Below are 27,139 nucleotides of genomic sequence, written 5' to 3' on the forward strand. Positions count from 1 at the left end.
GCTCATTAACATGGCATTTCTCTGCTTTATCTTTTTTGCACCTTCTTTTTTTTCCATTGTCCATGGTACTCTTCACCTTGATGCATTTTTTGGGGGTTTTTCACACTTAAATAAAGATAAGTGTGATCTGTGGTGAGCGTTCTGGCGCACTATGGCTGCCGTCGCATCATCCAGGTGGGGCTGCACACTGGTGGTGGTGGAGGGGAGTCCCCATTACCTGTAAAGCACTTTGAGTAGAGTTTCCAGAAAAGCACTATATAAGTGTAAGCAATTATTATTATTATTATAATTATTATAATGATGAATCAACCAACACCTGAGTTCACTTTTAATCTGATTAAATGAATCACACTGCCTGATACATTGTCTTAATTAGTAATAAAATCTCATTAGACCAATTTGCAAAGTGTAAGCCAGTAACTGGCGACTTTGATAAACATGAAGGTCTTTTCTGTGCATGTGTGTATCCACTTCTTCTTAAGCTCCTATTATTTTTGTCATATTTACAACAAAGGTCCAGGTTGATTGTTTTCGTTACAAGAGCAGCAAGCAAATCTTATCAAAATTTGTACCACTGGGTTTGTATCTATTCACGCAAAGTTTGCACTTCAGGGAAACTGAAATAACACTTCTTCTTCTGTGGTGTATGTATATCAATCCTCTTTAACTGGGTCAGTGCCTTTACAAATTTGCCAGTTAACTCTAAGCAACATCTGCCATTTTAATTCAAAAGTAAGACTTCTTATTAAGTCATAAGTAATACGATCTAGACAAGGAATACTGCACTGTTACTGTCTTGAGAGCAAGCAGTTTCTCTGAATGAAAGCAGCAGTCACAGACCGCGATGTTTAGCGGAGTGGTTCAGTGTAAGACAGGTAACATTGGACACTGGAACAGGCAAATAAAAGTACCTTACACAGAGCACCTCTCAGGGTTACAGTGGAAGTGTAGCAGAGTTTTTTTTACGAGAACGGAATCACTGTGAATTATGAGAATGAGTTTTGAGAAGCTTAATTATCTCTGGCCATCTCATATCCTAATCTTCTTATGTGATAGAACAATGAGCAGTTCTGAACAAATTCCCACACAGTTTATTTTACAAAGAAGACCCACATTCCTCCCTGATGGAGGGAACAACTCAATATGGGACCCACTTGGGCCTCAGTCACCGCTCAGTGAATAGTTACTACAGCGACAAACAGCTGGTCAGCAGACGTGTTATAGAAAGAAATCCGCTATCTAAGGCTTCTGTGCTGTAATCCATCTGCTACAGAGCTGTTTGAACAGATCCCTCTGAAGAACACCTATCAGGGCTTATAGCATTTTCTGCTTCTTGCTTTCATCCAAGCAAATTGCTGTTGTTCTTATTGTGAAAAGTGCAGTGCTAAGTGGTAGCTCTTTAAGTAAAATAAAGGCACAAAGCAAATCTTAATGGCCATTGCAGCCTTAATATGACATTTAAAAAAAAGAGATTCAAAACATAAGCAAAGCATGTGCAGTTGTGTTACAAGTTTTCAAAAAGGACACCCATACAAAACTGAAACCTCTCTTTTCTGTGAGCCATAAGATGGACATACCTTGACACTAATCTGTCAAACTAGAATCCTCTACAGAAAAATAGCAAATAAGAAGGGACAGAAAATGCTACAGAGATTTTAAGATACATTTGTCCTGTCAAATCTCCCACTCTTTTAATCCACCTTACTGAATAATCATTTCACTTGGCCACTTGTTCTGTGAGGTACTGACCACCCCCATCTCATCTTCTATCTGTGTAGCATGTTGACAACCTATTGAGCAATACCACACAGCATTTTTACTGGACACTTTCCTTCTATTCTTCCTATTATGGTGCAAACCTTTCTGCAATATCAATGGCTCCGGTGAAAGACAGACACCCCATGTCAGGAGATCTGCCTGCAAAAAATCAGAAATTAAGTCCATGATGAGTTTTCTTTAAATTGTCTACAGCATTGGAAACGAAGCATAAACCAATTGCAATTCATCCGCTTTTCTCCCAAAGCTCCAAAACAATTGCTAGTTAAAACCCCACCATAATGTTCTAGCCCAGCCGAAAAATATGGCACTTTTCAAATCAAAAGAAATAAAAACAAACAAAATTCAGTATTGTATTTATTTTCTTCAAAAGGAGTTATTCCGAAAAGAACCGTTTTTCTGTCTCCTTTGAAAATGGTTTCTGCAGAAATTAAAGCCAGGGAAAACCCCATTTAGTGTTTCCTTCTCTGTAATTATGACAGAAAAACCTGGAACACGTCTGAGATTCTCTTTGTCTCAGTGTATGTGTTTATCCCACCGCCTGTGATGTGGTTCTACTGCAACAACAGAACCACAAAATGCTTAAGTTTAACTTGTCCAGTTTGCAAGGAAGTTCACTAAAATGTTTTTTTTTTTTCTGAGACATCCCTAATTAATAACACATTGCTTGTCTACCCACAGACAGCATTGATGTAGTACTGGGGGAAAAGATGATTGGTCCCCTGAGATGATAAATGTAATAGCCTAAAACCTTTGACTTTTTTGGATGTACTATTTGAGAGAGTATGTCAAGGCTGTGAATTCCAGTAAGAAAAGTCAGTGTTCAAGTCACCAGTGAAGGAATACTTACATTCATAGCATTCAGCTGTGCAGGGTTTTCTTCACAGGCTTCTTTATTTCCTATTAAATTTAAACCACAGAAAATCCCCATTATAAGTCTAAAACACAGTCCTATTTGAAAAACAAAGGAAGAAATTCCTGATGGCTAGTTGTTAAATTGAATAGAACTGCTCCATGAGGTATATAATTTAGCACAACAAACTTCTTTAGTTTACCTGTATTTTTAAGTCATTAGAGAGATATGATAAGATCACTTTATTAGTCATATACAATTTCTTGTATTAGGAATTTGTCTTTTCACATACCCCAGCTTGCTCTCCATGAAGCACACAGACAGGGAGAGAGAAGCTTGGGGTCAGAGCGCAGGGTCAGCCATTTATACGGCGCCCCTGGAGCAGTTGGGGTTAAGGGCCTTGCTCAGGGGCCCAACGGAGTCGGATTCCTCTGCCGGCCGTGGGATGTGAACCGGCAACCTTCCAGCCACAGGCGCAGATCCTTAGCCACAGAGCCTCCACTCCGCCATTAGAATGTCAAATGTCTGCTGATGTGCAATGCAGAACACAAATCTGCAGGCTCTAAACGGAACCTTAATGTAAAAGTTAGAGGTTCTGCAGATTACTGAGTGACAGGGCACAAGGAATATTTATCCTCACACCAGGGGTGCTATCATGTTCACAGGATTACAGATCAGTCCTGAAGTGAGAGTTTGGGGACCTTAAAAACCCTCAGAAATGGGCTTGGGTTTCACTACCCTGAGCAGAACATAAAAAAAATACTAAAGGCACCCAGGATTCCTGGTTATATTAACTCACCATGTAAAAATATTGACCAAAAAGGAAATATAGGTCCAAAAATCATGAGGAAAGACTGAAAAACATATATATTTTCACAGAGCGCATAATTTCACAGAGCCAACTGCTTCACATGAACTGAATGAGGAAATTCGAGGAGTGGGGATTGGGGAGCTACATCAGTGGCCAATGGCTATAATGAAACAAGAAAAGTTTAATTTTATGCTGAACAGCAGAACAAAGGGAGGAAAAAAAAGGTTCTATCTTCAGGTGTGGACACTCACAACAGCCAAAACGTGTTTTTAATTTTCTTTCAACGTGTCCATGTAGATTTAGCCTTTACTTGTTTCTCATTAATTTAATGAAGACAGTTGCTGTTTTCCAAATTTACTCATTCAAGATTTCTTTCCAAAATTAGCTGCAAAGCACTTTTATACTACAGCAGATCAAATACTGTTCATATTTCATTTAATCCAAAGCTTGCTTTTCAACATTTAATAAAAACAAGAATTACATGATGCCTTCGTAGGGAGGGAATATATACAGCATTTTTTTTTTTGTTCTTTGGAATATCAATGTATATATTATAAAATATTTATTAGGAATATAAGGGACACCAGACAAAAAAAACCTGAATAATGCGGTACAGATAAGGTTCACCCAAGTACACTTCTTGGTGTTTCTCAAAATTACACATGGACCTGACATTAACCTGTCGATATTAGATGCCTACAGTTTAGGAAACGTAAAGAACCAGTACAAATCCAGAAACGTATTAATGTTTGTTCAGTTATTTTCTAAAGCATAAGTTGAAATCCAAATTAAGATAGTAATCTGGATTGGTTTGTAAACTGGATGAAACCACAGTAAGGAATAAAAATGCGATCTAGGGGTAAACACATTGCTTCCGCATTACCAGCTTCTAGCCTTATCTTGGTAGATCTCAGAAACTAAGAGGTTTAAGGTTGCATCTGGTCAGTACTGAGATAGGAGACCTTGTTACTGTTGTAAGTGGCATTGCTGGTCCTCTTTCCTCAAGACCAGGATTTCCGACCAAATGGCGATTCAGGATGCTGAGCTGTAGGATGTCCTATCCATAGCACTGCTCATTAACCTGGGTTCCTGACTACTCAGGTAATAAAACATCACATGATGCTGTTGGTAGAGTAGGGGTGTTAACGCTGATGTCTTGGCTGAACTGTACTCTGTGCTTGCACAATCCGGCCTCCCTAAATTTCTTTCTTAGTTGAGCTGACGTTGCAGTTTCTCACTTCTTTATCTGGTCAGCTACCTAGGATGCCTTCTGGAGCATGATGGTGTTATGGGTCACTCAGGTTGCTGGTGAACTTCAGTGCTGTTGGCATTCCCTCCTATTTTGGGAAGCCTCTGGAATGTTAAACGCTACATTAACATAATAAATCAACCTGTGCTACCGAAAACTAAAATAGAACAAATATGAGACATCCAGTCCCCTTTAGAAACGTGGTACAGAGTTGGGGAAGAAGCTAGAGGTTCCTTTAGTCCCTGTACCTCAGCCTTACACTGGGCTGGCTCTCTGCTTACCGTTAACATATTTAGAAACAATAGCTGCTGTGGGCCCTGGGGCTAAAGACTGGCTCACATACTTTACAGACAATACAAAGAATCCCTGAGCATCCTGCACAAGCAGGCTGCTTTAGAAAAAACCTTTGTATGTATTTGTTTTTATATAGTCAGACTACACTTATCCAAATATGCATTTAATATTAATATTACAATGGGGAGACATTTGTTTCACTGTGTACCATCTGGGGTTATGCCAATTTATTTTCATCATATTCAACCACTTTAGCAGTACTGTATTTCCAATAGAGAACTGTAGCGTAATGCACTCTCTGCGTTTGTTGAAAATCAAGGTCTGGTCTATTTCTACATTATTGCCTTTTTTTGTTGTGCAATGTTGGATTTTTTTTCCCCCCCAATACAAGTATGTTAAACATTCCAAAGAGCAAAGAAAGAATATTCTAAGCAAATATAAGGACAGACTTTGCTCTAAGTAACAGCTTTTTTTTTTACTGTGGACGGAGTAGGACTCCGTCTTAACTCACTTCCCAGGAAAAAAAAAAAGAAAAAAAAATCTAAAGTGAATTATGTTAAATTCTGATCTTCCAAAGCAGGATCCCTTGTGAACGAATATTACAACCAAAGTGAACAAGCAGATTCCATTTTTCCCACTGTTTTTCACAAGTAGTTCACTCTGATTCACTGATTAGTCATTGGCAAAGTCTTTTACTTTATTCTACATCAGTCCAAAAATATTCAGAATAAGGAACCAACCACCATACATAAGGTTTCATCTATACAGTATATGTACATATCAATACACAGTATATGCCTACATATTTCCAAAAATAGCACACAAGTACGATATATATCAGGAAATGAAAGACTATTGTTCTAAATCTATTTCCACAACATAATGTTGGCCACAGAACTAAGAGAAAGCAATTTCTCAACTGTTGTATAGTATACATTCAAACACACCACATTCCCATTAATCCTATCCAGTTCTCCAAGGCATAAAACAGTTCTCAGATCTTTGTAGTTGCTGACAAGGTCTGAAGAAAATAAAGTTGTTGTGTTTATTAGAGAGATTTGTGGACATTTTTGTGGGGAAGTGGATTGCATTCAGACGGGCAGATTCATTTCACAGGAATTCAGTGGTGACTTATTAAGGATGAAGGATCCAAGAGAGGATTAGGAGAAGGCGGAGAAGGATTTTTTTTATAGTTGTTGCTCGAAGGAGGGTGGTGGTGGTGGTGGGGATTGAGTACTAATCTGAACTACAAATGAAGCTTCCAAAACATTTTACATTTTACCCCAGTTTTAACAACAAGCATTGTCAGGGCTCTTTGAGAAACCATCAGGGCATGGTTTTCAAAAGTAGGAGGAACCTTAAAAAAAAACAGTGAAAAAAGACCCCCAAAGAGTCTACTGATCCCAGAAAAATATGGGCCAGGGAGACAGCCCCTTCAGCCTGGTTTCTCATGCTTGTTTTTTCTGCCCTCTTTGTGAGGAGCCTCCAAAAGAAAACAAAAAGCCTGCTTCTTCTCCCTTCTGCTAGATTTACAGTCCGGAGCTCCACGGCTGACATCTTGAACAGAGACTGCAACACTTCCCTCCATTCTTCGAGATCTCTTCTGATGGGGTTCGTTTTTTTTTACAAACTTGACAATTGCTCAGTTTGTTTAAAGTTGTTTAAGGCGGTCACATTTCCACTCTACAGTAACACTGGCAAAAATGCATACTGTACTTTCTCCAATCAGAAATTGCAAAACTGATGAAACTGTTTCATGGAATGAAAGAAGGGAGAGCCTTCAAACAGATTTTACACCCTGTCCTGACAATATTCTGCAGAGAACAATTGCAACATATATATATATATCAGGAATATCAGTCGCATATATATCAGGAATTACCTAGTAGTTGTTACATTTGTAGCAGCCTATTGACAATTTATTGTGTTCAGTGGACACAGGCAGGCACTCAGTTGATCTCCAGCTACAGGAAACAAAACACATATACAGTACATATAAGTGTTTAAAGACTTCACGACTGACAGCAGCATGGAATGGCTGAAGAACACTGAAATGCAAGTGGCTTTCAGAGTAGAAAAACCCTGATATAAATACACATTGGGAAAGAGTCTGTGTCAATTTCCCACAAACTGCACTTACAATAATTTGTACAGTACGAATGTTTGTCTGTATGTCGTTATTTTAAAAATGAAGTGTCCAAAGCTGTTGATAAGGAACTGTGAAAATCTCCAAGTTACCCCTTTAGCAACATTGTCCTTTTTTTTCTCATAAACATGTACAAAACTACAAATAAGTTACAATAATATTTGACAGACTCTGCACAACTTCGATATATATATATACTGCTGGTTATTCCCAAGTTAGCTCCCTAAAGTTGCTCCTTAATTCAGCCAGTGCAGCAACGTGTCACTACTCCACCTGATCTATTTTCAAGGTAATACGGGCAGCAAGTAAAAAAAAAAACTCAGAAGAAACTAAATTTAGACCCTAATTCTAGAAAGTGGGACAAAAAATAATAGAGATGGCACTATCTATTTTAAATAGTGTGTCTATTTCTCAAAAATAAATGAAGTACAGTATCTCTGATAGAAGAAATTGTCTTTGTTTGAATGGAATGAAGTCGCAAAGAATTCAAAGGAGAATTTCTGGCGTCGTCCGAGAATCTTGTCACTGTAATGAGGTCTCCAGTATGATGCCTTTCAGAAAGCCTTCAAGGAAGCCTATTATTGTTGTGAAAACGACATTCCCCAAGTAGCTGGGTTTTGGCACCAACACACTGGCAGAGTTACATACCGCTTGTCTGAGCCTCTTCAAGGCTCTGTCTGCAGGGATAGCAACGTTTCAGCATTCTCTAGCTGGGATACCTGAATCGCCAAAGTGCACTATAATCTGCCTACAGACGCTGCGCTTTGTAAAGATCAATTTGATTTGTCTGCGAGTTGTAATAGCTAGCTGCTTCCTGGTTTATCTTTAACTTTTATTTTTTGCACACGCTGCAAATAAGGCAATGAAATGAATTGAGTGGCCCCCTCTCCTCAGATCACTATACAATATTTAGAATATACATATTGGACGAAGGAAAATACAAATCATGAATTACTACTTCATCCAGACTGCAACGTTTAAAATGAACTTACTAAAATAACGCGTTAAACACCGAAAAAAAGACTTGTATTTAAAACTCTTTGGTTGCAATTCTGCCCCCACGACGTTCATCTCTCGTATGCTCCCAGTTCTAAGACACGACCTCTCATCCCTCCCCTAATGGGTGTATGTTCTTGTAATAAACTCCGCCTGGAGATGCGTTTTCTTTGAACGACAAGCCAGTGCTGTGCAGAACAGAAAATGCGTACCGCCCATCTGGTGTGGCTTTCCTGACAGACGCTTTATAAAAACTGTTCCAGTGCGGTTCAAGGGATTTGGATGTTACATGGTGCGTGCAGTGTATCGTTAGGGTTAGAGATTAGAAGGACGTTCTCTCATCACTACTAGCTTCAGCTATTTAAATCTGTAGCCAAAACGGCCGCCTGTGCAGTTTAATTGTTTTAAACTCTAATATATGTACAAAGCCTAAAATGTTCAAAAGTTGCGGGAAAAAAATTGCGCTGTCTATCGTAGGAGCTACCCTCACCTGCTTGTTGGTACTTCTGTTGGCCGAGCATCAGAGAGCCCAGGTAGAGGAGGTGTTTAACGAGAGAGAGGTCGGGATGCGCTCCCTACAAAGCCTGGAAAACCTACGGACAAAGAAAGGCGCTTCTATGATACAGAGTCAGTCGGAACACCAGCAACAAGATAGTTCCAACCCCGAGCAGGAAAAGGGATTTTCTGCTTATTTCACAAAGCTAACGCGGGGAAGGAGAGAAGCGGAGAAACCAGAATTGCAAAGGCAGTTGGTTACAGAGAAGCCACCTGCAGAGGACATCACCCCTGAGGATGTCTTTATCGCGGTCAAGACGACCAAGAAGTTTCATCAGTCCAGGCTGGAGCTGCTTCTTGACACCTGGATATCAAGGAACCTGCAACAGGTATGTAGGGATGATTTATAAAGCATCAATTCTTATACTTTATACCACGGATGATGCTAGATAAGTTTGCTTTTATTTACTGTTTTTTTTGTCAAAAGGTGGTTTTGCGCAACCTGAAATGTTTCAATGCAGCGAACATTCATTCAAATGAATCTTCTATCTTGAGTATTAAAAGCATTTGGAATCTACAGGCAAGAAAACGCGACAGATGAATGGATTGGGGGTTAACAAAAGAACCTTAGGTAAAATGAGGGGCTATTATAGCCCTTGGGATACAGGACATCTCAATAATGTCCTATTATAGCGCATGTTCCCCCACGGGCAATATAACGTGGAATCTCTAGCGGATTTTATGATTTTATTAGTTTCTGCGTTATTGACACCTCAACGTTACATTTGACAAACCGAGAAGACTTTTTGAATGTCCCGTGTGTAGGGGATTCTTTTTATACGGAACAAAGCTACTCGCACTGCTGATCGGTGTCTTATAGAATTAGGTATCCGGCTTGCGGATCTTGCGGATATCGCACATATAATTGCCGTGCCATAATGAGTACTTAAGGGTTTTCATTAAAAATCTTTCATTTTCAATTAATTTCGAAATGCTAAGTTGGACATGCATTTCTGAATGAATTAGAAACAATATAACCATGTACATGGAATTAGCCGACAAAACTATTGGCTCTAGCGGACAGAAATGCGCACGTAAAATGGCATAAAACCTTCAGTTTTTCGGATTCCCAGCATGAGCCTCTGTCACTGTCTGATCTGCCTTCTCCCAGCCCCATGCGATTTTGGAGGTATAGTCCGTGAAACACGATTAGTGATGCCGATTCATTTCGTGTGACTTGACCAAGCTTGTCAGATGTAAAACCGAGCCAAGAGACCTTAGCTGTTTAGCATAATGATCTGTCTCCGAAACATAAAGGGAGCAACGGAGAGGCAGAATATAAAGGGAAAAGGCTTTTTCTTCAGCCGTCAGAAGCTGGTGGGAAAAGAAAGTGTGTGAAAATGGAAAGAAGCCCCGTTCAGACTGGAAGCATAATTGATTTAAAGACCCACTCTGTCGGTGAAATCAACTTGAGATCCCAACGCCATTACGGTAATACATATATCCACTGCATTCACTTTGAATTTTGAAGTTGCAGGGTCAGAAGGTTCGTTTTATACAATTCGAAGGACGACGTAAGATATTTGAAGCTGCTCCAAAGGGGTCATTTGTGCCAGTCTTTTTGTTTTTACGCGTTTTGAGTCCCAGATGTTTCCGTGCACTTTTCTCGAAATACCCCGTGCTCTGTTGTCAGGCTACAACCGTAGATGTCTTTAGATGGGATTGCATTCCCACATGCTCCACCTCGCTCTAAGAAGACATTCTGACACCTACAGCCCCCCCCATATTCCTTTTCTCCTCTCCCCCTGTCAGACCCTCTACCTAGAGTGACATCTCTAAGAATCTGTGCACCAGTTCTCAGGGATGCCTCTGTCCCCCTTGCTGCCTGTTCTCCATTCTCTTTTTGTTTAGGGTGTTTATGTGAATACCTTGGCTCTCAGGATCTATAGCCGCAGCCTGTACACTGTCCTTCTCCAGTGCTAACAAAGCTTCTTTCTGAAGAGGAAAGAAAAGGTTTCTCAGCCTCTCTCCATGGGAACGTGGGAGCTGAAGTTGTGGATTTTTTGTTTGTGGAGAAGAGGGGGTCGACTGTGTCTGGGTCAAGCTCTTGAGTGATGGGAAAATGGAGGCTTCATTAGGGAGAACTAGTGACAGGGGGGGGGGGAGAGAGGAAACCTATTGGACCCCTGATGCTTTGAGCTCCACGCCGAGTCTGACACGGCCTGGAGACAGAACAGCCCACAAACAAGGAGCTTGAGGAAAGTACCACCGTTCACAAAGAGGAATGAAGCAGTATCCCCGAAAAGAAATGCTCTTCTTTGAATCAAGCCTAGTTTCGGCCCATCAGAATCAGAACTTTGAACCAGAATGAAAACTTTGAGTTTGATTTCAAAAACATTGTTCAGAATCAAAATTTGATTGATTGAATCAAATCTGTAATCAGGGGTCACCAGAGCGAAGATCACTACATCTATTCCCATGTTTAAGAATGTTTTACCCTATAGAACTGTAGATAACTGATCTACAGTTACAGTTACAGATGTTAATTAATGAAGTTTATTTCAGAAATTCAGATGCACTATTTTTTTACAGATAAACCCAGATATTTGATTTCCCTAAACTGAGAGCTTTCCCCCGTGCGTTTTCATTCCTGCCTTTCAATCAAAGAAGAAAACATAACATAACATCACTTTATTGGCCACATAAAATGTCTTGCATTAGGAATTTGTCTTTTCGCGCACCCCAGCTTGCTCTCCATGAGACACACAGACAGGGAGAGAAGCTTGGGGTCAGAGCGCAGGGTCAGCCATTTATACGGCACCCCTGGAGCAGCTGGGGTTAAAGGCCTTGCTCAGGGGCCCAACGGAGTAGGATTCCTCTGCCGGCTGTGGGATTTGAACCAGCAACCTTCCAGCCACAGGCGCAGATACTTAGCCACAGAGCCACCGCTGTGAGGGAAGAGCTCACCTGTTACTCGCTGGTCCGTCTATGTTTACCAGGCCTAGAATTTGTTCTATACCTATGAGCACAGATTATGGCATGGTTGGACGTAACACATTTAATATCACACAAAGCGTTGCAGAAGGTCTGGACAGCTGGTGAGGTGAAGAAGACAAAAACGGAGGGCTGGAATTAAAATGGGTGTTGCAGAAAGCAGGATGCCAGGTGTTGAGGAGATAAGCACAAAGGCAGAACATTTACCTCACAAACGATCATCCATCCATCCATCTTCTTAATATTTCATCCAATGCAGGGTCATGGCGGGGGCGAGCCGGGCCCTTCCCAGCAAGCAACAGGCGCAAGGCGGGGTACGCCCTGGATGGGACACCAGTCCATCGCAGGGCACACACGGATACTGACACACACACACACACCTGGAGGAGAATTGTCACTGAAACCAGTTAACCAGACTGTCTTTGGACTGTGGGAGGAAACTGGAGCCCCCAGCGCAAACCCACACAGACAGAACTCCTGGAACTGAGCACAGGGACAGGGCGCCACAAGGCAGCAATGCTTACCACTGCACTACTGAGCCACTATTCAAACAGAATATCATTTCAGGTGCATAACATACCAAAAGCAAACCACAAACACCCAGTCCATGTCCAAGTCATAAAGAATTATCTGTCCACAATGGCTTTTATGCTTATGGACTTTACTGTCACTCCAGTAATGTCTCTATTCCAATAATACATCCACATCTGACACACTATAAATACTGAAATACTGACGGTAAATATTGTGCTACAGTTAAGAGCTCAAAACCGTGCAGAAGCTGCTCCACAGTCCTATAAGTGTGTTGCTAAAGGTTAGTGTACATGCAGATACTGTTGACGCAGCTATTTTGTGCTTACTGTACACACTAGAAAGGCAGGTGTTGAGTGCTCTGGGGGCAGGAACCAGATAACAGGTGCAGTTATGAGTAAGACCAGTCTTTATTATATCTTATCTCTGTAAACAAATATAATTCACAGCATTTATTTAGTGTAACTAAGTAATTTGAATATAATCAATATTAAATTTGGAAATTATATCTTTTCTATCATTATTGAAGACTGGGACACCCTAGCATGCAATTAAAAACTAGTGCAGTAACCAAAGTAAGACATTGGGTTGCAGTATTCATAGCATGTCTGTAGTACTACAGAAAGTTAGGGAGCTGAAAGTGTATCAAGAAATATGCAACAATAATAAGACAGCACATTTGTGGTTTGTATTGTTCTAGTTTTAATCGGTAAAATTCTACCTTACAGGCCATTTAACTAACAGTCCAGGACTGACTTCAGTGCAGATAAGACTCTGCATGTCGGAAGATGCTTTTTTCATTTTCACACTGACAAGGCAAAAGCTAATTTTTAAACCAGAACAAACTCAGAAATCTTGTGAGTAAAAAAAAAAATACACCAAAAATTGAAACAGATACCAGTTCATGCTCCAAGTGAGACCTTCAGAAAATGTCACTGTACAAATGACGTCAGCATAATTAGGAAGCATCAATGACAAACTGTAACCACCATACAAATAAAATGTGCTGGGCCAGCTGGCTGGCTTGTGTGTAGGCAGTATAAACTGCAAAACTGTATGTAATGTCGTTACCTCTTGATTAACAGAAAAATAAGTTCATACATTCAGCCAGTTTACTTAAGGATCCTATTATATGTACATTTTTGAATATATATATACCTCTTTAGACACTGGAGTGGAAGTATTCTTATGACACTTATAAATAAGTGTTATTATACTCATAAATATTATTTGTTATCCTGAGATTCTTTTCATTTTCCCCTGTTTTTGGTAGTATTGTTCTATAGCACTTCCTGCGTTTCTTAAACTTTTCCTCTTCCAACAATACAGCTTCTCAAGTACGACAGTGTAGAACTATGAACAACAATTAAACATGAGGCCCTTGTTCCTTGTGCATCCACACAGTGGACATTGTTGCACATGAATAGCGCTGGTTGCCCTGAGAGGTTGTGGAAGCAAGACACTTACAATAGTGTGAGCTAAAGATCCCCCAAGTCTGTCTCTCTAAAACATAATGTTATACCATGGTTGCCCATGAATGTACATATAAACAGCAGGGAAGAAAAAATAACTGAAATAGAGTCATCAGTGAAACATTATTTGGACAATCCCTTCCATTGTTTTTAAGTCTTAACCATCTGCACAGTAGGACAGCAGATACAACATGAATCACCCCTCGACTAGTTCAAACACAGGCTATTTCTACATTAATTCCATTTCTGGGCCTCATAGTGACATCATGGTATGCATGCAGACCTTAATTAAGAGAATAACTGCTGTCCTCACAAGGAGAGCATTTTTCTCCAGTTGTACGTGTGCAGCACTGCTGCATATGGGTTAATTCAATTGCGACAAAATTAAATATCCGAGTGAGATAAACCACAGAAATGCCAACAGAACAAGGAAGCACATAACTGGGTGAAAGAATGTGAAGTTGTGAGAGTGCTTCAGCATTAAAGGTATTAGACAAAGATTATCATCTTTTTTTCCAAGCAATAATTAAAAAATACTTTTGTGCTGTCAAACTGACAAAATTATTGTGGGCGAAACGAATAGCAAAGAAGTTAAGAGAAAGGATTATTTCTGATCGGTGTTTATACCAACTGTTCCTACCTGGCAATTTTAATATTGCAGGTGGAAAAGAGGTTCATGAGTGAGAGTCAGAGGAGTCAGAGAAAGTCCTGCAGTCCACTGGACCACTTCACCACACAACTATTGGGGGTCTAAAGAGTTTCAAAACAGCACAGAAAAGAAATGTTTGCTTAAATGTCTAATTGAATTTCCTGGCAGCGAGTCTGCAGTGGGACAGGAAAAGGGGCCAGCCGGGTGTCAGTGGGATTGGAGAGGAGGCTGTAGAGCAGAGATAGGCGACACTGAGACCCCAGGCAGTCTTGCCCTTCCTGCCCGTGGAGATGGAGACCGCCAGCCAGGCTACAGGCTTCCTGAGCATTTCAGACCGCCTGAGCCGAGGTTTGATTTCCTGTGGCGAGTGCGGTGGAGAGGAGCTTCGTCACACCACATCTTTTGCTGCTGAGTAGCAGCTATTGTTGTTTTTTTTTATTAGAAAAAAATAAAGTATTCCCTACTGACATTTACTGGTTGATTCTGAGGGGCAAATGCACTAAAAATGTGAATACTGGACCATCCGTAAAAAAATTGAAGCATCGTCTCATTTTCTGGAGGCTCAAAGTCTGTCAAATCAGGAACCAAATACATTTTCAGTTGGTTAAAAGTTAAAAGTGAAGTGATGTTTGGATGTCAGGGGGAATAAAAGACACTTTTTAAATCCAAAATTAGTACTAAGCAAACTATACTGCATCTACTGGTAGTTAAATGTGTCTGCCTCTGAGCGATTTTGTCTTTATATTAGAAGAAAGAGACCTGTCATTTTATTAATGTATATAATTCGGGAAAACCTCGATTTTATTTGCTCTCGTTCCACGTAGAAATGTGAAGTATTTTGTTCCCTCTGAAGCCTTCGTTCGCTGAAAGAATATTTAAGGATCGCAGATCCTTGGAAAAACACACACACACACACAAAGGACAAAGCTTTCTCCTCCAGACTTCTTTTTAGTTAACCACTGCAGCTGTATGCTAATGCGAGCAAACATATTTAAACTTTACTCACTGGAGAATTTCCCCTGCTTGAAAACGCAGCGCATTGTTCTTCAGGAAAGAGCAAGTGGGAGGGGTCGGGGGGGCGGGAGCCCGTGGTGTTGGGGGAGGCTGGCTGAATTACAACACACATTCAATAATCACCACTCACTTTTTCTTATCGCAGCGCTGATAGGATCTGGTAGCTGCCTCACCGATTAGACTTTAGAAATTTAAGCAAACACCTCGGTCTCTGGTCTTTTCACTAGTAAAACCACCTCCCTTAAACAAACAGAGGCCTTGGGTCTGCTGTGTCGAGCAACATCTGCTCCACATTTGTTCCACAAACAGAGCAGACACCGGCTGGCAGCTGTCTCAGGTGAAGTGGTGGGGGAAGGGTTGTCCGTTTCAAGGATTTGACATTACTAGCTATGTGCTAGTAATGGTGGAGGCTTTTTTCTTTGGGGGGGAGGTCCTGAAATATGGCATGTAACAAAGAAAAAAAGCAAAGAGGGTAGAAGACAGGGTTCTGTGAATTGTTTTGAAAACCCTTTCCAACTGATTGAAACCGACTTGATCCAAGCCAGGCCGTACGCCAGAGATAAGCCACCGGTGAAGGCAGTTGCTAGCAGGTGCTATTTCACCTGAAGTGAAGTTAAACAAATTAACAACCGTAGGAGGAAGAGGGGTCAAGGCGATCTTTAATCAAGGCTTTGTTTGATCTGCAAACACCCCATTCATGCTTGGGCCAATTCCTTGCAGCACCTGCTCTTGCTTATCAACCTTGTACATTAAAGATAGAGAAAAAAGTCAAAGCTTCTTCATGGTGATCTCGGTATACGATATCTAAAGTTTTCCATGACATCCTTTCTCATAATAAAAATGCCTATATGGATATATCCATCTTTTTGGTCAGTTTAACTTGTATTTCCATTTGTATTGAAATATATATTGGTGCAGTGGCAATGTAGGAGTTAATCCATTGCACACAAGACTTCTAGATTATGGGGTTGATATCCCTCTGCAAATAATGCTGTTGTGCCCTGAGTGCTCCAGTCCACCCAGCTGTAAAAAATGGGAATGTTTTACAGCTACTTTAACACTATAGGAACCAAAATGGGTCTTGGCCCCATAAGCCACTGTCTCTCTGGTGTGTTCTTTACATATTGATACAGTCAGTTTTGTGAGTGATGAAAATGATAATATGGTCATTTTCTTTCCTTGGTTAGAGAAGAGGTGTTCGTACAATTATTCACAGCCGTGATGGAAATGGGGGTGTTGGCGTGGGTCACAGGGGATGTCTCCTGTTTGTGTTGGGCTCTTTGCATTGTGTTTAGGTTGCTGAGGCTCTCCGACACAGTTTCCATGGAGAAATCACTCTGGAGGAAAAGGGGCTTTTATTATACCCGCAGACATGCTTTGAGGGAATTGTGCACTTGTTCAGCTTGTTTAACTCACTTGGGTTTGCAGGGAGTAAAAGGAGGACAGTACGTCCCGCTTTGAGAAGAGAATGAAGGTCTCAAAAACGGGGTGTTTTTTTTTTTAAAAGAAAAATTGCATTTTTTTTTTTCCGAAAGCAACATCAGCTGGCTCCCTGGGGGAGTCTTTCTGATTGGTTCTCAGACGCTTCCAGAGCCACAGAAAGCGCCTGATTGTCTTTTGGTTTGTGTCTTGCAGACATACGTCTTTACAGATGGCGAGGACGAGGAGCTGAAGAAAAGAATGGGTGAGTGACGGCAGAAAAAAAGCTTCCATATGTTACTGGGCAATGAATTTGGGCATTTTTCAATGGTTTGTTATGCTGATCATCAGACGCTGCCCTGCCTCCATTAATAAGTCAGTTTGGTCAGCACAAAATGAAAAATATTTTTATTTTTATTAATAAATATTTTTTTTTATTTATTTATTTATATAAGATGAAACCCTTGCATTCTCCTTATTTAGAGATTTTTTCCAGAATATAAAAAATGGAGAGCAATTCCTTGAGATTACTGTGAAGTTTATTACGTGCAAGCTCGTTATTGATGCTTGAATCAGTCATCTGCAATGAATTCATCAAGGTTTGTTCTCAAAAGAGGGAGGATTGGCTATTCAGTCGCCAGCCATAGCCCCATCACTGATCTCCACCCCGTGGCTGTGCTCCATAGTCCTCATGTAAATCACTCATTGAATTCAGAGAGCAGATTCATCCGCTGAGACAGCTGTGTAACAGGTGGCAGATACAAGCTGAAGAACGTAGACTGATCTAGAGCAATGAGTCTCGGGATGGGGAATCTGTCCACTTTGACATTACAATTAACCCTTTTCTTTCTTTCCGTTTTAATACAGGAAGCCACGCAATCAACACAAACTGTTCGGCTGCCCACAGTCGCCAAGCGCTGTCTTGCAAAATGGCGGTAGAGTACGACAAGTTCATCGAGTCAGGCAAAAAGTAAGGTTTCATTTCGAAAGGTTTTTATTTCTGACTTCGTCAAACTACAGTAGTTTACAGGCATTAACCCTCTCGGTATAAAAAATACTCAGTTTTATTTTGTGGGACACAACCTGATTTGTTTTAAATTAGTTGTCTGCTATACTATACAGAAATGTAGTATGCTTCAGTTATGGTAATGGTCTTTTCCATCCAATTTCATTAGTTAGCTTGGACCTAGCAGTAAGTATTCACTTGTGCCTTGTTTTTCACAGGTGGTTTTGCCACGTGGATGACGATAACTATGTTAATGTTCGCACTCTGGTGAAACTGCTGTCCGGCTACGTCCACACACAGGATATTTACATTGGCAAGCCCAGCCTGGACAGGCCCATAGAGGCAACGGAGAGACTTGCAGACAACAAAGTGGTAGGTGGCTAAAACACTTTGATCTGGCTTGTGGATTAAAAAAACAACTCATCAGATTCCATACACATTTACAAACCTGACGGAGAATTCCGATACTGAAACCATTCCCTTTTCTCTCCCTTTCCAGAGGCCAGTTCACTTTTGGTTCGCCACAGGGGGAGCTGGTTTTTGCCTGAGCCGTGGGCTGGCACTGAAGATGAGCCCATGGGCAGGGTAAGGAGCTCATTTAGACTGTGGAAATGGCACATAACATAACTGCTCTGAAATAAATTCAGATTTCAAAAGGGAAACGCATACCTTTTGCGAGCGGTTTAAAATTAGCCAGGTTAGCCAATTGGCGGAGCGGTAGCACTGTGGCTAAGGATCTGTGCCTGTAGCTGGAAGGTTGCTGGTTCAAATCCTGCGGCCGGCAGAGGAATCCTACTCCACTGGGCCCTGAGCAAGGCCCTTAACCCCAACTATGCCGTATAAATGGCTGGCCCTGCGCTCTGACCCCAAGCTTCTCTCCCTGTTTGTGTGTCTCATGGAGAGCAAGCTGGGGTATGCGAAAAAAGACAGATTCCTAATGCAAGAAATTGTATATGGCCAATATCTTATCAATGACGGCCAATTGCCCTTTCTCCTTTTTCTCCAGTGGTGGACATTTCATGAACACGGCAGAAAAGATTCGCCTCCCAGATGACTGCACAGTTGGCTACATCATCGAATCCGTCCTGGGAGTCAAACTGATCCGAAGCAACCTGTTCCATTCCCACTTGGAGAACCTGCAGCAGGTGCCCAAGTCTGGACTGCAGAACCAGGTAAACAGTCTCAGCCTCAGCCTGCATTCGCCAAAGCTTGCATTCCATTTAATCTAGAGGCTCCCAGACAACGTTTTCTTTCAGTCAGTGCAAAACCGAAAAAGACTTTTGTTTGCCGATTCGACTGTACTGTCCATCATTCTGTATTCTAATATGACTGCGCTTGGGTCACATACTACATGGATTGGGTCGCATTATAACAATCATAAGGACAATTAGTTACAAATTTTAGGAGGCGCACAGGATATAATAGCATTCGAAAGCAAGTTCTCCTACCACCCTGAATCGTTGCCTATATTTATAGCATGTTAATTAGAGATTGATTTTGTAGCCGCTTGTGATATTTTATAAATTAAATCCATTGTATCTCCTATCCCAGGTTACACTGAGCTACGGGATGTTTGAGAACAAGAGGAATTCCATCAACATGAAAGGGGCTTTTTCAGTAGAGCAGGATCCTTCTAGGTAAGAAGAAATATTGTGTGAGCTCCATAATACTGAATTTAGACCTATTATTTTTCATGCGTTTAAAGTACTGCCCAAAACCAGGGAGGAAATTACTGGCTGGGCTTTAAAACAATAAATCACAATTCTTGGTGCTTTCATGGCGGATATTCGAATATTTTTTTTCCTTTGCTTCTCCCTCTTGTGTTTTTGAATTTCCTGTCATACTTTTCAAATGGTCTCTTAACCCATTTCTTACAAAGGCTGTAAAGCACCAGTGCAGTAGATCTGAGAAGGGTGGTAGTATTTGTTTTTAACTTATCTCTGTAGCGATTCCAGCGATGTTATTCCTATACAGTATTCCAATTACACAGTACAGTACAGACTCGATTATCCAACCTTCGATTATCCGAGATTCCGTTTTATCCGACCTGGCAATCAACGAGCTGTATACTTATATGCTATGGACTGTATGCGTACGCATGCATAATATTTTGCCCAATCCCATGTGGCTTTGTCTCTCAGTGCGTCAAATACTGCCATTGACGAAGCTTCACTTGTTCATTTGCGCTCATATATATAATGTTATTATTTGAGATACATGACAAGTGGGAAGAGAAAGGAAGTAGTTCTTTCAATGGAACACGAGCTTGAAGCGGTAAAAAGACGAGACAAAGGCGAGTCCCTGCAAAAAAATGGCGTCTGAATTCGGTGTGGGACGAGTTCCAGTTGGCGACTGGAAGAGGAAAAGAAATGAGATAGAAAAGTGGTGCTCTGATCGGGCCTCAACTGAAGGGCTGAGGGACAGAAAAACGATGAAGAAATGTGAATATGAAATGGCCAGTGAAGCTCTGTGGCCAGTGAAGCTCTGTTCAAAGGCCTATCACAGGCCCGCTACTTCAAGAGAAAGCTCTGATTTACAGTAGGTTAATAAACCAGATCTCCTACTTATACCGCGCTTCCATTAATCTATGACTTGTCGCCATTATCCGACATTTTCAATTATCCGACATACTATGGGTCCCATTTAGGTTGGATAATCGGGGCTCCACTGTTATTTACCCCAGGTTACACAAGACAATACAGTGGCAATACAGATGAAACTAACATCCCTCTCCTCTCTCATCAGGTTTAAGTCTGTTCACTGCTTGCTGTATCCTGACACCCCCTGGTGCCCCACCCAGCCAGCCTATTAACGGCCAGCTCCCCTTCGTCAGCCTCGTCCTGTGCTGCCCTGGTAACTCAAGGGCTAGCAGGACCCGTGTCATTTGGCTGTGCAGCTGCTGTTTTTTCACTGCAGTTTTGCACAGCCTCCGTTTGTTTAACTGGGCTGCTGTGCGGCCCACAGTTTCATTACGAACTCTTCCTGCCCTGCTGCTGCCAGTGCTTCTCTCTTCCCAAGGGCGGAGCGAGAGGGCCAGCAGAGTGAGGTGTTTGCACCCCACGGACTCCGGTCTGTGGGGCGCAGGCAGTCAGCTGTGCTTGATATTTGTAAATGTTGCTTGTGATGTATTTGCAATTCTCATAGAATGTAAGTTAATGTTACTGTGCCTTTTGCCAGCTTTGCTTATTGCCTTTTCAGTTTTTGGTGCTTACAGTTACGCCATTATTGCTTTGTGTACGTAATAAGCAATTTGGAAGATGTATAGGAATTTGTTACAATGCATATACTAGTTATCAAAGATGATCTAAAGTGAAAGGGGAAATGTTTGTTTTTTAATATTTCTGTAGACTCCGGACAAAATCATTGATATGAAGAGGCTTTTGAATAGTTTTTGCCATTTCAGTGTTAGTAATAATATTACTTGAGCTGGCAGTTGGCAGTCTTCTAGATGTACTCTCAGATATTTATTTCTGAGGTACATCATTATAGAGCACTTTTTCCCCCTTCATGAATTTTTGAGAGATTTAAAGGAGGCCAGTTGTGCTTTAGGTCTGTTTTAAAATTGAAGGACGACTTAACCCAAAAAAATAGTTTATAGATATTGTGATATTTAATTCAATATATTACAGTTTATAAGTGAGTAATATATTAGTAACATTAGTACAAATTAAATGATACAATCATCTTCTTGTGAAAAGATGTATAAATAGATGCACAGCTTCCCTTAAACAAAACTGTTGAGAATTTTTTGTAAATTGTTAAATGCATAAAGGGTTGTCACCTTTCTCATTATATTTACCCTGTATATTTTTAACATACCTCTGTATAAGCAGCCCTAAAGTATATTTGTACAGTAGATCTTAAATACTAAACAGTTTCCTTAAGAGATACCAAACACTGTTTAATGTGTGTGCCTTGGTCTAAAGACTTCAAAGATGCAAATTGATTCGGAAGGGACATTTTTGAAGTGTTAATATATTTTGTTTCATCGAGATATAAATGGCAGGTGAATCATCACAGGAAATAGAACCTAATACTCACAGAATGCAAGGGTTATAAATCTTTTCCCTGCAGTGGGCTTTAGTCTTTCCTTTTTGTAATGACTGCTGGGAAATTGGGGACTTCTGAAAAAAGGTGAGAGAACTTTGCAAGGAAAAAGTCAATTAATAACACAGAGGGCAGCTCCCACCTCTGTGAAGATAACCCACACTGGGTGTGCCTGTAAATCTTTTATTTTTAACAGTATTTCTTTACTGTATATTTTTCATGGTTGTAATTTGTATATAATTCTGATTAGTTTTCTGTGGATCAGAAATGCTTCTGATAAACTTTTACAATGTTTATTGACGGCCTGTAATCCTGTTCTTTTTGTATTTATAATCCAGTATCTGGATTTGTTTTGGTTTTGTTAAATTGGAGAAGAAAGATCAATGTAAATGCCTCTCAGGGACAATAACCTGATATTGTTACCATGGAATCTCCAGTGGTTCCCATCATTTGCTTTTAATAAAGCAGCTTATTTGCAATTTAATTGTGGTTTCCATGCTTTTTGTCCCTTCATCTTTCCATTCAGTCATGGCTGCTCTGCCAAGCAATTCTCTAGATACCTTTCCCCACCGATCCATGCAACTACACATTTTCTCACCCCTCTTTTTAATTCAGCGTCACAGGGGTGCTGGAGCCTGTCATGGTACGCTCTGGGTGGAACACCAGTCCATTGCAGGGCAGACACACAGAGAAAAACACACATACGAACTTACACCAGCGCCAGATTTCCTGGAAGCCAATTAGCCCACCTGTATGTTTTTTTGACTGTGGGAGGAAGCCGGAGCACCCAGACAAAACCCATGCCAACCTGGGGAGAACATACAAACTCCACCCAGACAGCACCCCTGGTCTAGATTTGAACCCTGTGCTGCTGCACTGAGAGACACTGTTAACCACAGTGCCACAATGCCACAATCCACAATCTTCTCACCTATAAGAAATTTACTTTCTATGCAGTATACACACAGATGAACATTGAAAACACAAGTCTTAAGCTTCACATCAAAAGTTCTTTGCGCACATAATGTTATTGATATATATTGTACAATATAAATCATGGGCAGGGCACATGATCGTTGGGATGACAGGCACACACAGTGATTCATAAAAGGTGCCATGTGCAAGGCATTTGAGCTAAAAATGTGTTGATTAAGAATATGTACAAAATAAACTCTTAAAAAAGGTTTAACTTTATGCAAGGGCAGCAAGGAATATGACCATACTTCACATGACTGAAGGCATCCTGTCTGCTTTATCACTCTTCAGAAGTTGTAGGCGGAGTCGCCTAAAGGTGTTTCGCTTTTAACGCTACACTTGTCATTACTGAAAACAACATATTTTGAATCGTTTTTCAAAATATCGCAAATGCATTTTCCACTTAACACAGCCATCACGTTTTTTTTATTTTCACAGCAGCGAAACCATGTTGTAATAAACAAACAAGTCCATAGTATAATGCTGACAACAACACAGAAACTGCACAACGTGGGTATCGTAAATATTTTTACCAGCAAAATCAAAACACAACACCACGGGCTATACAGTGTATCACAAGACACAGTACAACCTAAACTTTTCAGAAGTGTGTTTCATAACCAGAGACCAGAGGAAAAAGCTTTTCTGATGTTTATGTACCGTTTCAGTTTAGAGAAGCTACAAAATCCTTCGATAATGATCAATTCTCCAGCAAAACGGAATCGCAAAAGCAAGAATTTGTATAAAATACATAAAAAGCATTGTCCCCTACCTTGAAAAAAGGTGACTTCCCCGACTAAACCCATGTGGAAAAAACAATAAACAAAAGAAGATAATATTGCCGAAGAGCAGTATGTTATGAAATATATTTTCAAACCGACCGGGCTCTGGAAAAAGGCGATGTAATTAGGTAAAAACAGCTGTCATTCAGCGCATTTTGACCATTCAGAGACATAGGGAGGGTTTTTAGCTGTCTTTGCATTGCCTGTGTTCTTTAATTTATTTCTATCGACAAATTGAAGATCACATAGCCTCTTGTCAATCTGTCATAAATACACACCAGAAGTGCTCAAAAATGTGCAAAAACTATTTTTGTTTCTCCATAAATATAATAAGTAGGCTCGCTAGTACCGCCAGATGTTGATGCAATAGAAATATAGTTTTAAAAATATACTTTTCATTAATTTATAATAACAATTAAAAAAACTTTATTTAATATAGCGCCTTTAAAGGTGTCTTCTTAACAGAATGACAACAGATATACACAATGAGAATAAACAGAGGACACAGTAGATGGGGATACTGAGTACCGCAGGAGTAGAGGGGTAAAAAACAGAATCAGTTCAGTAAAGGCTCTTCTAAAGAAGAAGGTTTTTGAGTCTGGTTATGAAGGAGTTTAGAGAAGGTGACTCTCTGATATCCTTAGGGATAGAGTTCCAGAGCTTGGGGGCATAACAGGAGAAGACCGTGTCACCCAAAAGCTCTAACTTTTGGCAACCAGAATCTGCGAGGCGAGAAGAAACTGGGCAGCCTTGTGAAAATATGTCAGAAGGTCATTGGTACCATTCTTCCAGCCCTCTCCTCCATCTATCACACACGTGTTTTGCGTGAAGCAAAATCTGTGACGATCCTTCACACCTCTTGTTTAATCAACTCCAATTACTCCCATCGGAACAAAGACACCGACTCCCCTACTCCAAAACCAATAGAGTTCTCATTCATTCCTGTAGCCACATCCTTCCTTAACACTTCATTCTTTTGCAAATATGCATGTATATTGTTGTTCTGGTGTTTTATTTTTCTGTTTGTACACCAACAATGCTGCTGAAAAAACAAATTGCCCCCTTCGGGATAATAAAGACTCTCTCATAGAATTTAGATGAGCTTGGGTGGCAGATAGGAGACCAGAATGAGATAAGGGAAGGCTGTGAGGTGGGGGGTAGGACAATAGTAGACAATAGACAATTTGCTAACCTGTTCATTGACAAGAAGTGGAAGACTGACCAAATATCAGACACTAGCCTTTACAGAGGCAGATCATGTCTGTGCAGACATCGCATCAGTATTGCCAGGACTGTGACAATGTTCAGGAAAATCACACCCAAACTTACATTCATGACATTTTCATTTTGATAGTCATTTTTTTACAGATCCGTCATTTTGATTTGACCCATGTTCATGTTCACGTTTTCTGTGATGATGTTTAATATTTAAGATATTTGAAGGAAGCCATTATACCTGAGGATTATACTGCTTTTAGGTCAAAGCTGAATTTTTAATGGTACAACCCTTAAATAACACAAACAGCTGGTTACACAGATAAGTTCAACAGATAGCTTGAAAACTCCTTCATTGTGCCAGTTTGAAAACTTGTGCCGGTATTCTATGCATCTGCTTCAGGAGTGTAGCCAGTGAATCTGAGATGCAGATTTGTGGAGAGTAGTCAGCTTAACCACATAGAAAATGAATTCTTAGCTTATATATATAGCTTTATTACTCAATCACACTGTATGTAGCATCACGAAGAAAGTCTTGCTGACTCAGGTCTGTTGATGTGAATGTTCCAAGTGGCCTGGTCTGTGGTATTTAGGAGGTGTGGTGCAGCCTTTGCAGTTCTGCCCTCAGGCATGCTTGGCATACGAAGAGAACTACCACTCTATACTTTTTAAACAATGAGAAAAGCTTTTTTCCCATGCTGGTGTTTAAACATACTCATATTCATAATCAGTGGGAGCAGTGGATACTGAAGTATCAGTCTTAGTGGAACTCCAAAGTTCATTTTCAACATGATACATACAGTATAGTGAAGCGTGGCAGTAGGCTTAGGCTTAGAAGGCCTCAAACAATTACTTAAGACGAGAGACGTTTGCAGATACAAGCAGGTCATTCAGCCAACCGAGTTAGGGTGGTCTTTATGATTTGATCTTTAATTGATCTGAGGCTTTCATCCCAACATTTCTTGTAGGAAGAGATGGAAACAATGTGTTAACCATAGATGCACATTGACTTCAAAAGTACTGTATGATGGCAAAGGCCAGGATGTGAATCATTCTGCTTGTAAATCTGTGTTTATTCAAACTTGGGAGTACAAGTACAAGAAGGAGGCTTAATATCCTGAAACGAGGATGTATGTGGAAAGCAAAACCAAGAAGGGAGGAAGATTGCCTTAATTTCAAAACAATGTAATTTAGTTCAAAAACAGTTGTTGGATTTCACTTGTACATTTTGTCATGGGAGACCTAAATACATAGCCCTGCTACGAAATCATGTCTTTGATTTTAATTAGATCCCTTTGGGATTTAGGGATGTTTAATGGAGATCAATTGTCGGCTGCCAGATTTAATTAAATATTCCCAGCAATAATTCAGGCAGACTAACAAATTACATGAGAATACACCACCAAACACACAAACTATTTAAATATTAAAATATTGATATATCCAAAGAGTGTAGATATAAATTTAGCAAAACATTCATAAGGTACAATTTATACGATTATAATTTAAACAAATGTAAAAATTATTCAGGATTCTGTTGTATGATGTAAGTTTAATACAACTTATTTAGAGCGTTGTATAACATAGAGAGGTCCAGACAGCTATTGTGTGTCCACAGGGCCTGAAATAGTAAATATGAATGCTCACTAGTAAGTCGACTTTATACACTGTTGTAACATGCTTCTATTTATTTCATAACTGACTCAGACAAACTATTTTTAAGTTGTTTTTCTTCTGACACAGAGCTATTCAGAAAAGTTGGGGCACGTTGTTTATTCCAATGCTTCATGCCCACACAATTATGGGGTACCGGCTTCAAGAAGTACACACTTTTTATAAAAAAAAAACTGTGCTGAGAAAGCTATGTAGGCCTCTCTCGTGTTTTGCAAACTAATTTCGATCTCAACTTTTGGGCTTTAGATTAACTCGCATAGCCTGATTTCCAGTCTTGCAATGAGCCTTTCAGTTTGTTCAGATGAATTTGACTTTTAACAAGTTACAAACGTTTTGTAATTTCTAACACATTATTATTATTACACCAAATATGCTTATTTTACAATTGAATCCACTTGTACACAAACATTTGTTTTGAAGAAAGATTGCTACAGCAACTGGACTTTAGAATAATATAAACATTAAACGAGAGGATTGGTTAACAGATCAGTGACTTTTTTTGTTTCCGTAGCTGTCGCATTGGGTGGCAAATAAAAGACACTTCTAGAACTTCTTGTTCTTCTTCTGAAGCAATAATTATGTTTTTTTATAGTAGAAAAGTGAGAAAACTGACCAATGACCTTTTTTTCCATTCCCATCTATAAACGCGTGCTTAGATATATAATTTGTGGTTCATTTGCATTCATTTAAGTTGTTGTCCTCAGTTTTTCCGCAGAAAAACACAGCTGTCCAGGACACTGC

The 27,139-nt window shown here is 40.2% G+C and overlaps 1 protein-coding gene and 1 long non-coding RNA gene across 2 annotated transcripts in view; one reads left to right on the plus strand and one right to left on the minus strand.

Moving 5' to 3' along the window:
- LOC107079051 (uncharacterized) overlaps window positions 1-23,607 on the minus strand; it is a 65,796-nt gene extending 42,189 nt beyond the window's left edge. Inside the window, exon 1 of the long non-coding RNA XR_001480042.2 lies at window positions 23,500-23,607. This is a non-coding gene — a long non-coding RNA (uncharacterized lncRNA). The remainder of the gene's footprint in view (window positions 1-23,499) is intronic.
- Window positions 8,391-22,236, plus strand: lfng (LFNG O-fucosylpeptide 3-beta-N-acetylglucosaminyltransferase). The gene is made up of 8 exons (XM_006637277.3): window positions 8,391-9,009; window positions 16,916-16,964; window positions 17,567-17,669; window positions 17,924-18,077; window positions 18,205-18,290; window positions 18,712-18,877; window positions 19,257-19,342; window positions 20,451-22,236. The coding sequence occupies exons 1-8, from the start codon at window positions 8,560-8,562 to the stop codon at window positions 20,515-20,517; spliced, it is 1,161 nt and encodes a 386-aa protein (XP_006637340.2). The 5' UTR covers window positions 8,391-8,559; the 3' UTR covers window positions 20,518-22,236.
- Window positions 23,608-27,139: the final 3,532 nt, after the last annotated feature.

This window comes from Lepisosteus oculatus, chromosome 19 (assembly GCF_040954835.1).
Source record: "Lepisosteus oculatus isolate fLepOcu1 chromosome 19, fLepOcu1.hap2, whole genome shotgun sequence".
Taxonomy (NCBI): Eukaryota; Metazoa; Chordata; class Actinopteri; order Semionotiformes; family Lepisosteidae; genus Lepisosteus; species Lepisosteus oculatus.

Bases quoted from the DNA above. Each gene is read 5' to 3' on its own strand.
- lfng (XM_006637277.3), top strand. From the start codon at position 8,560: ATGTTCAAAAGTTGCGGGAAAAAAATTGCGCTGTCTATCGTAGGAGCT. The intron at 17,670-17,923 runs GTAAGGTTTCAT...TGTTTTTCACAG, and splicing joins TTCATCGAGTCAGGCAAAAA to GTGGTTTTGCCACGTGGATG. The intron at 18,078-18,204 runs GTAGGTGGCTAA...CTCCCTTTCCAG, and splicing joins GACTTGCAGACAACAAAGTG to AGGCCAGTTCACTTTTGGTT.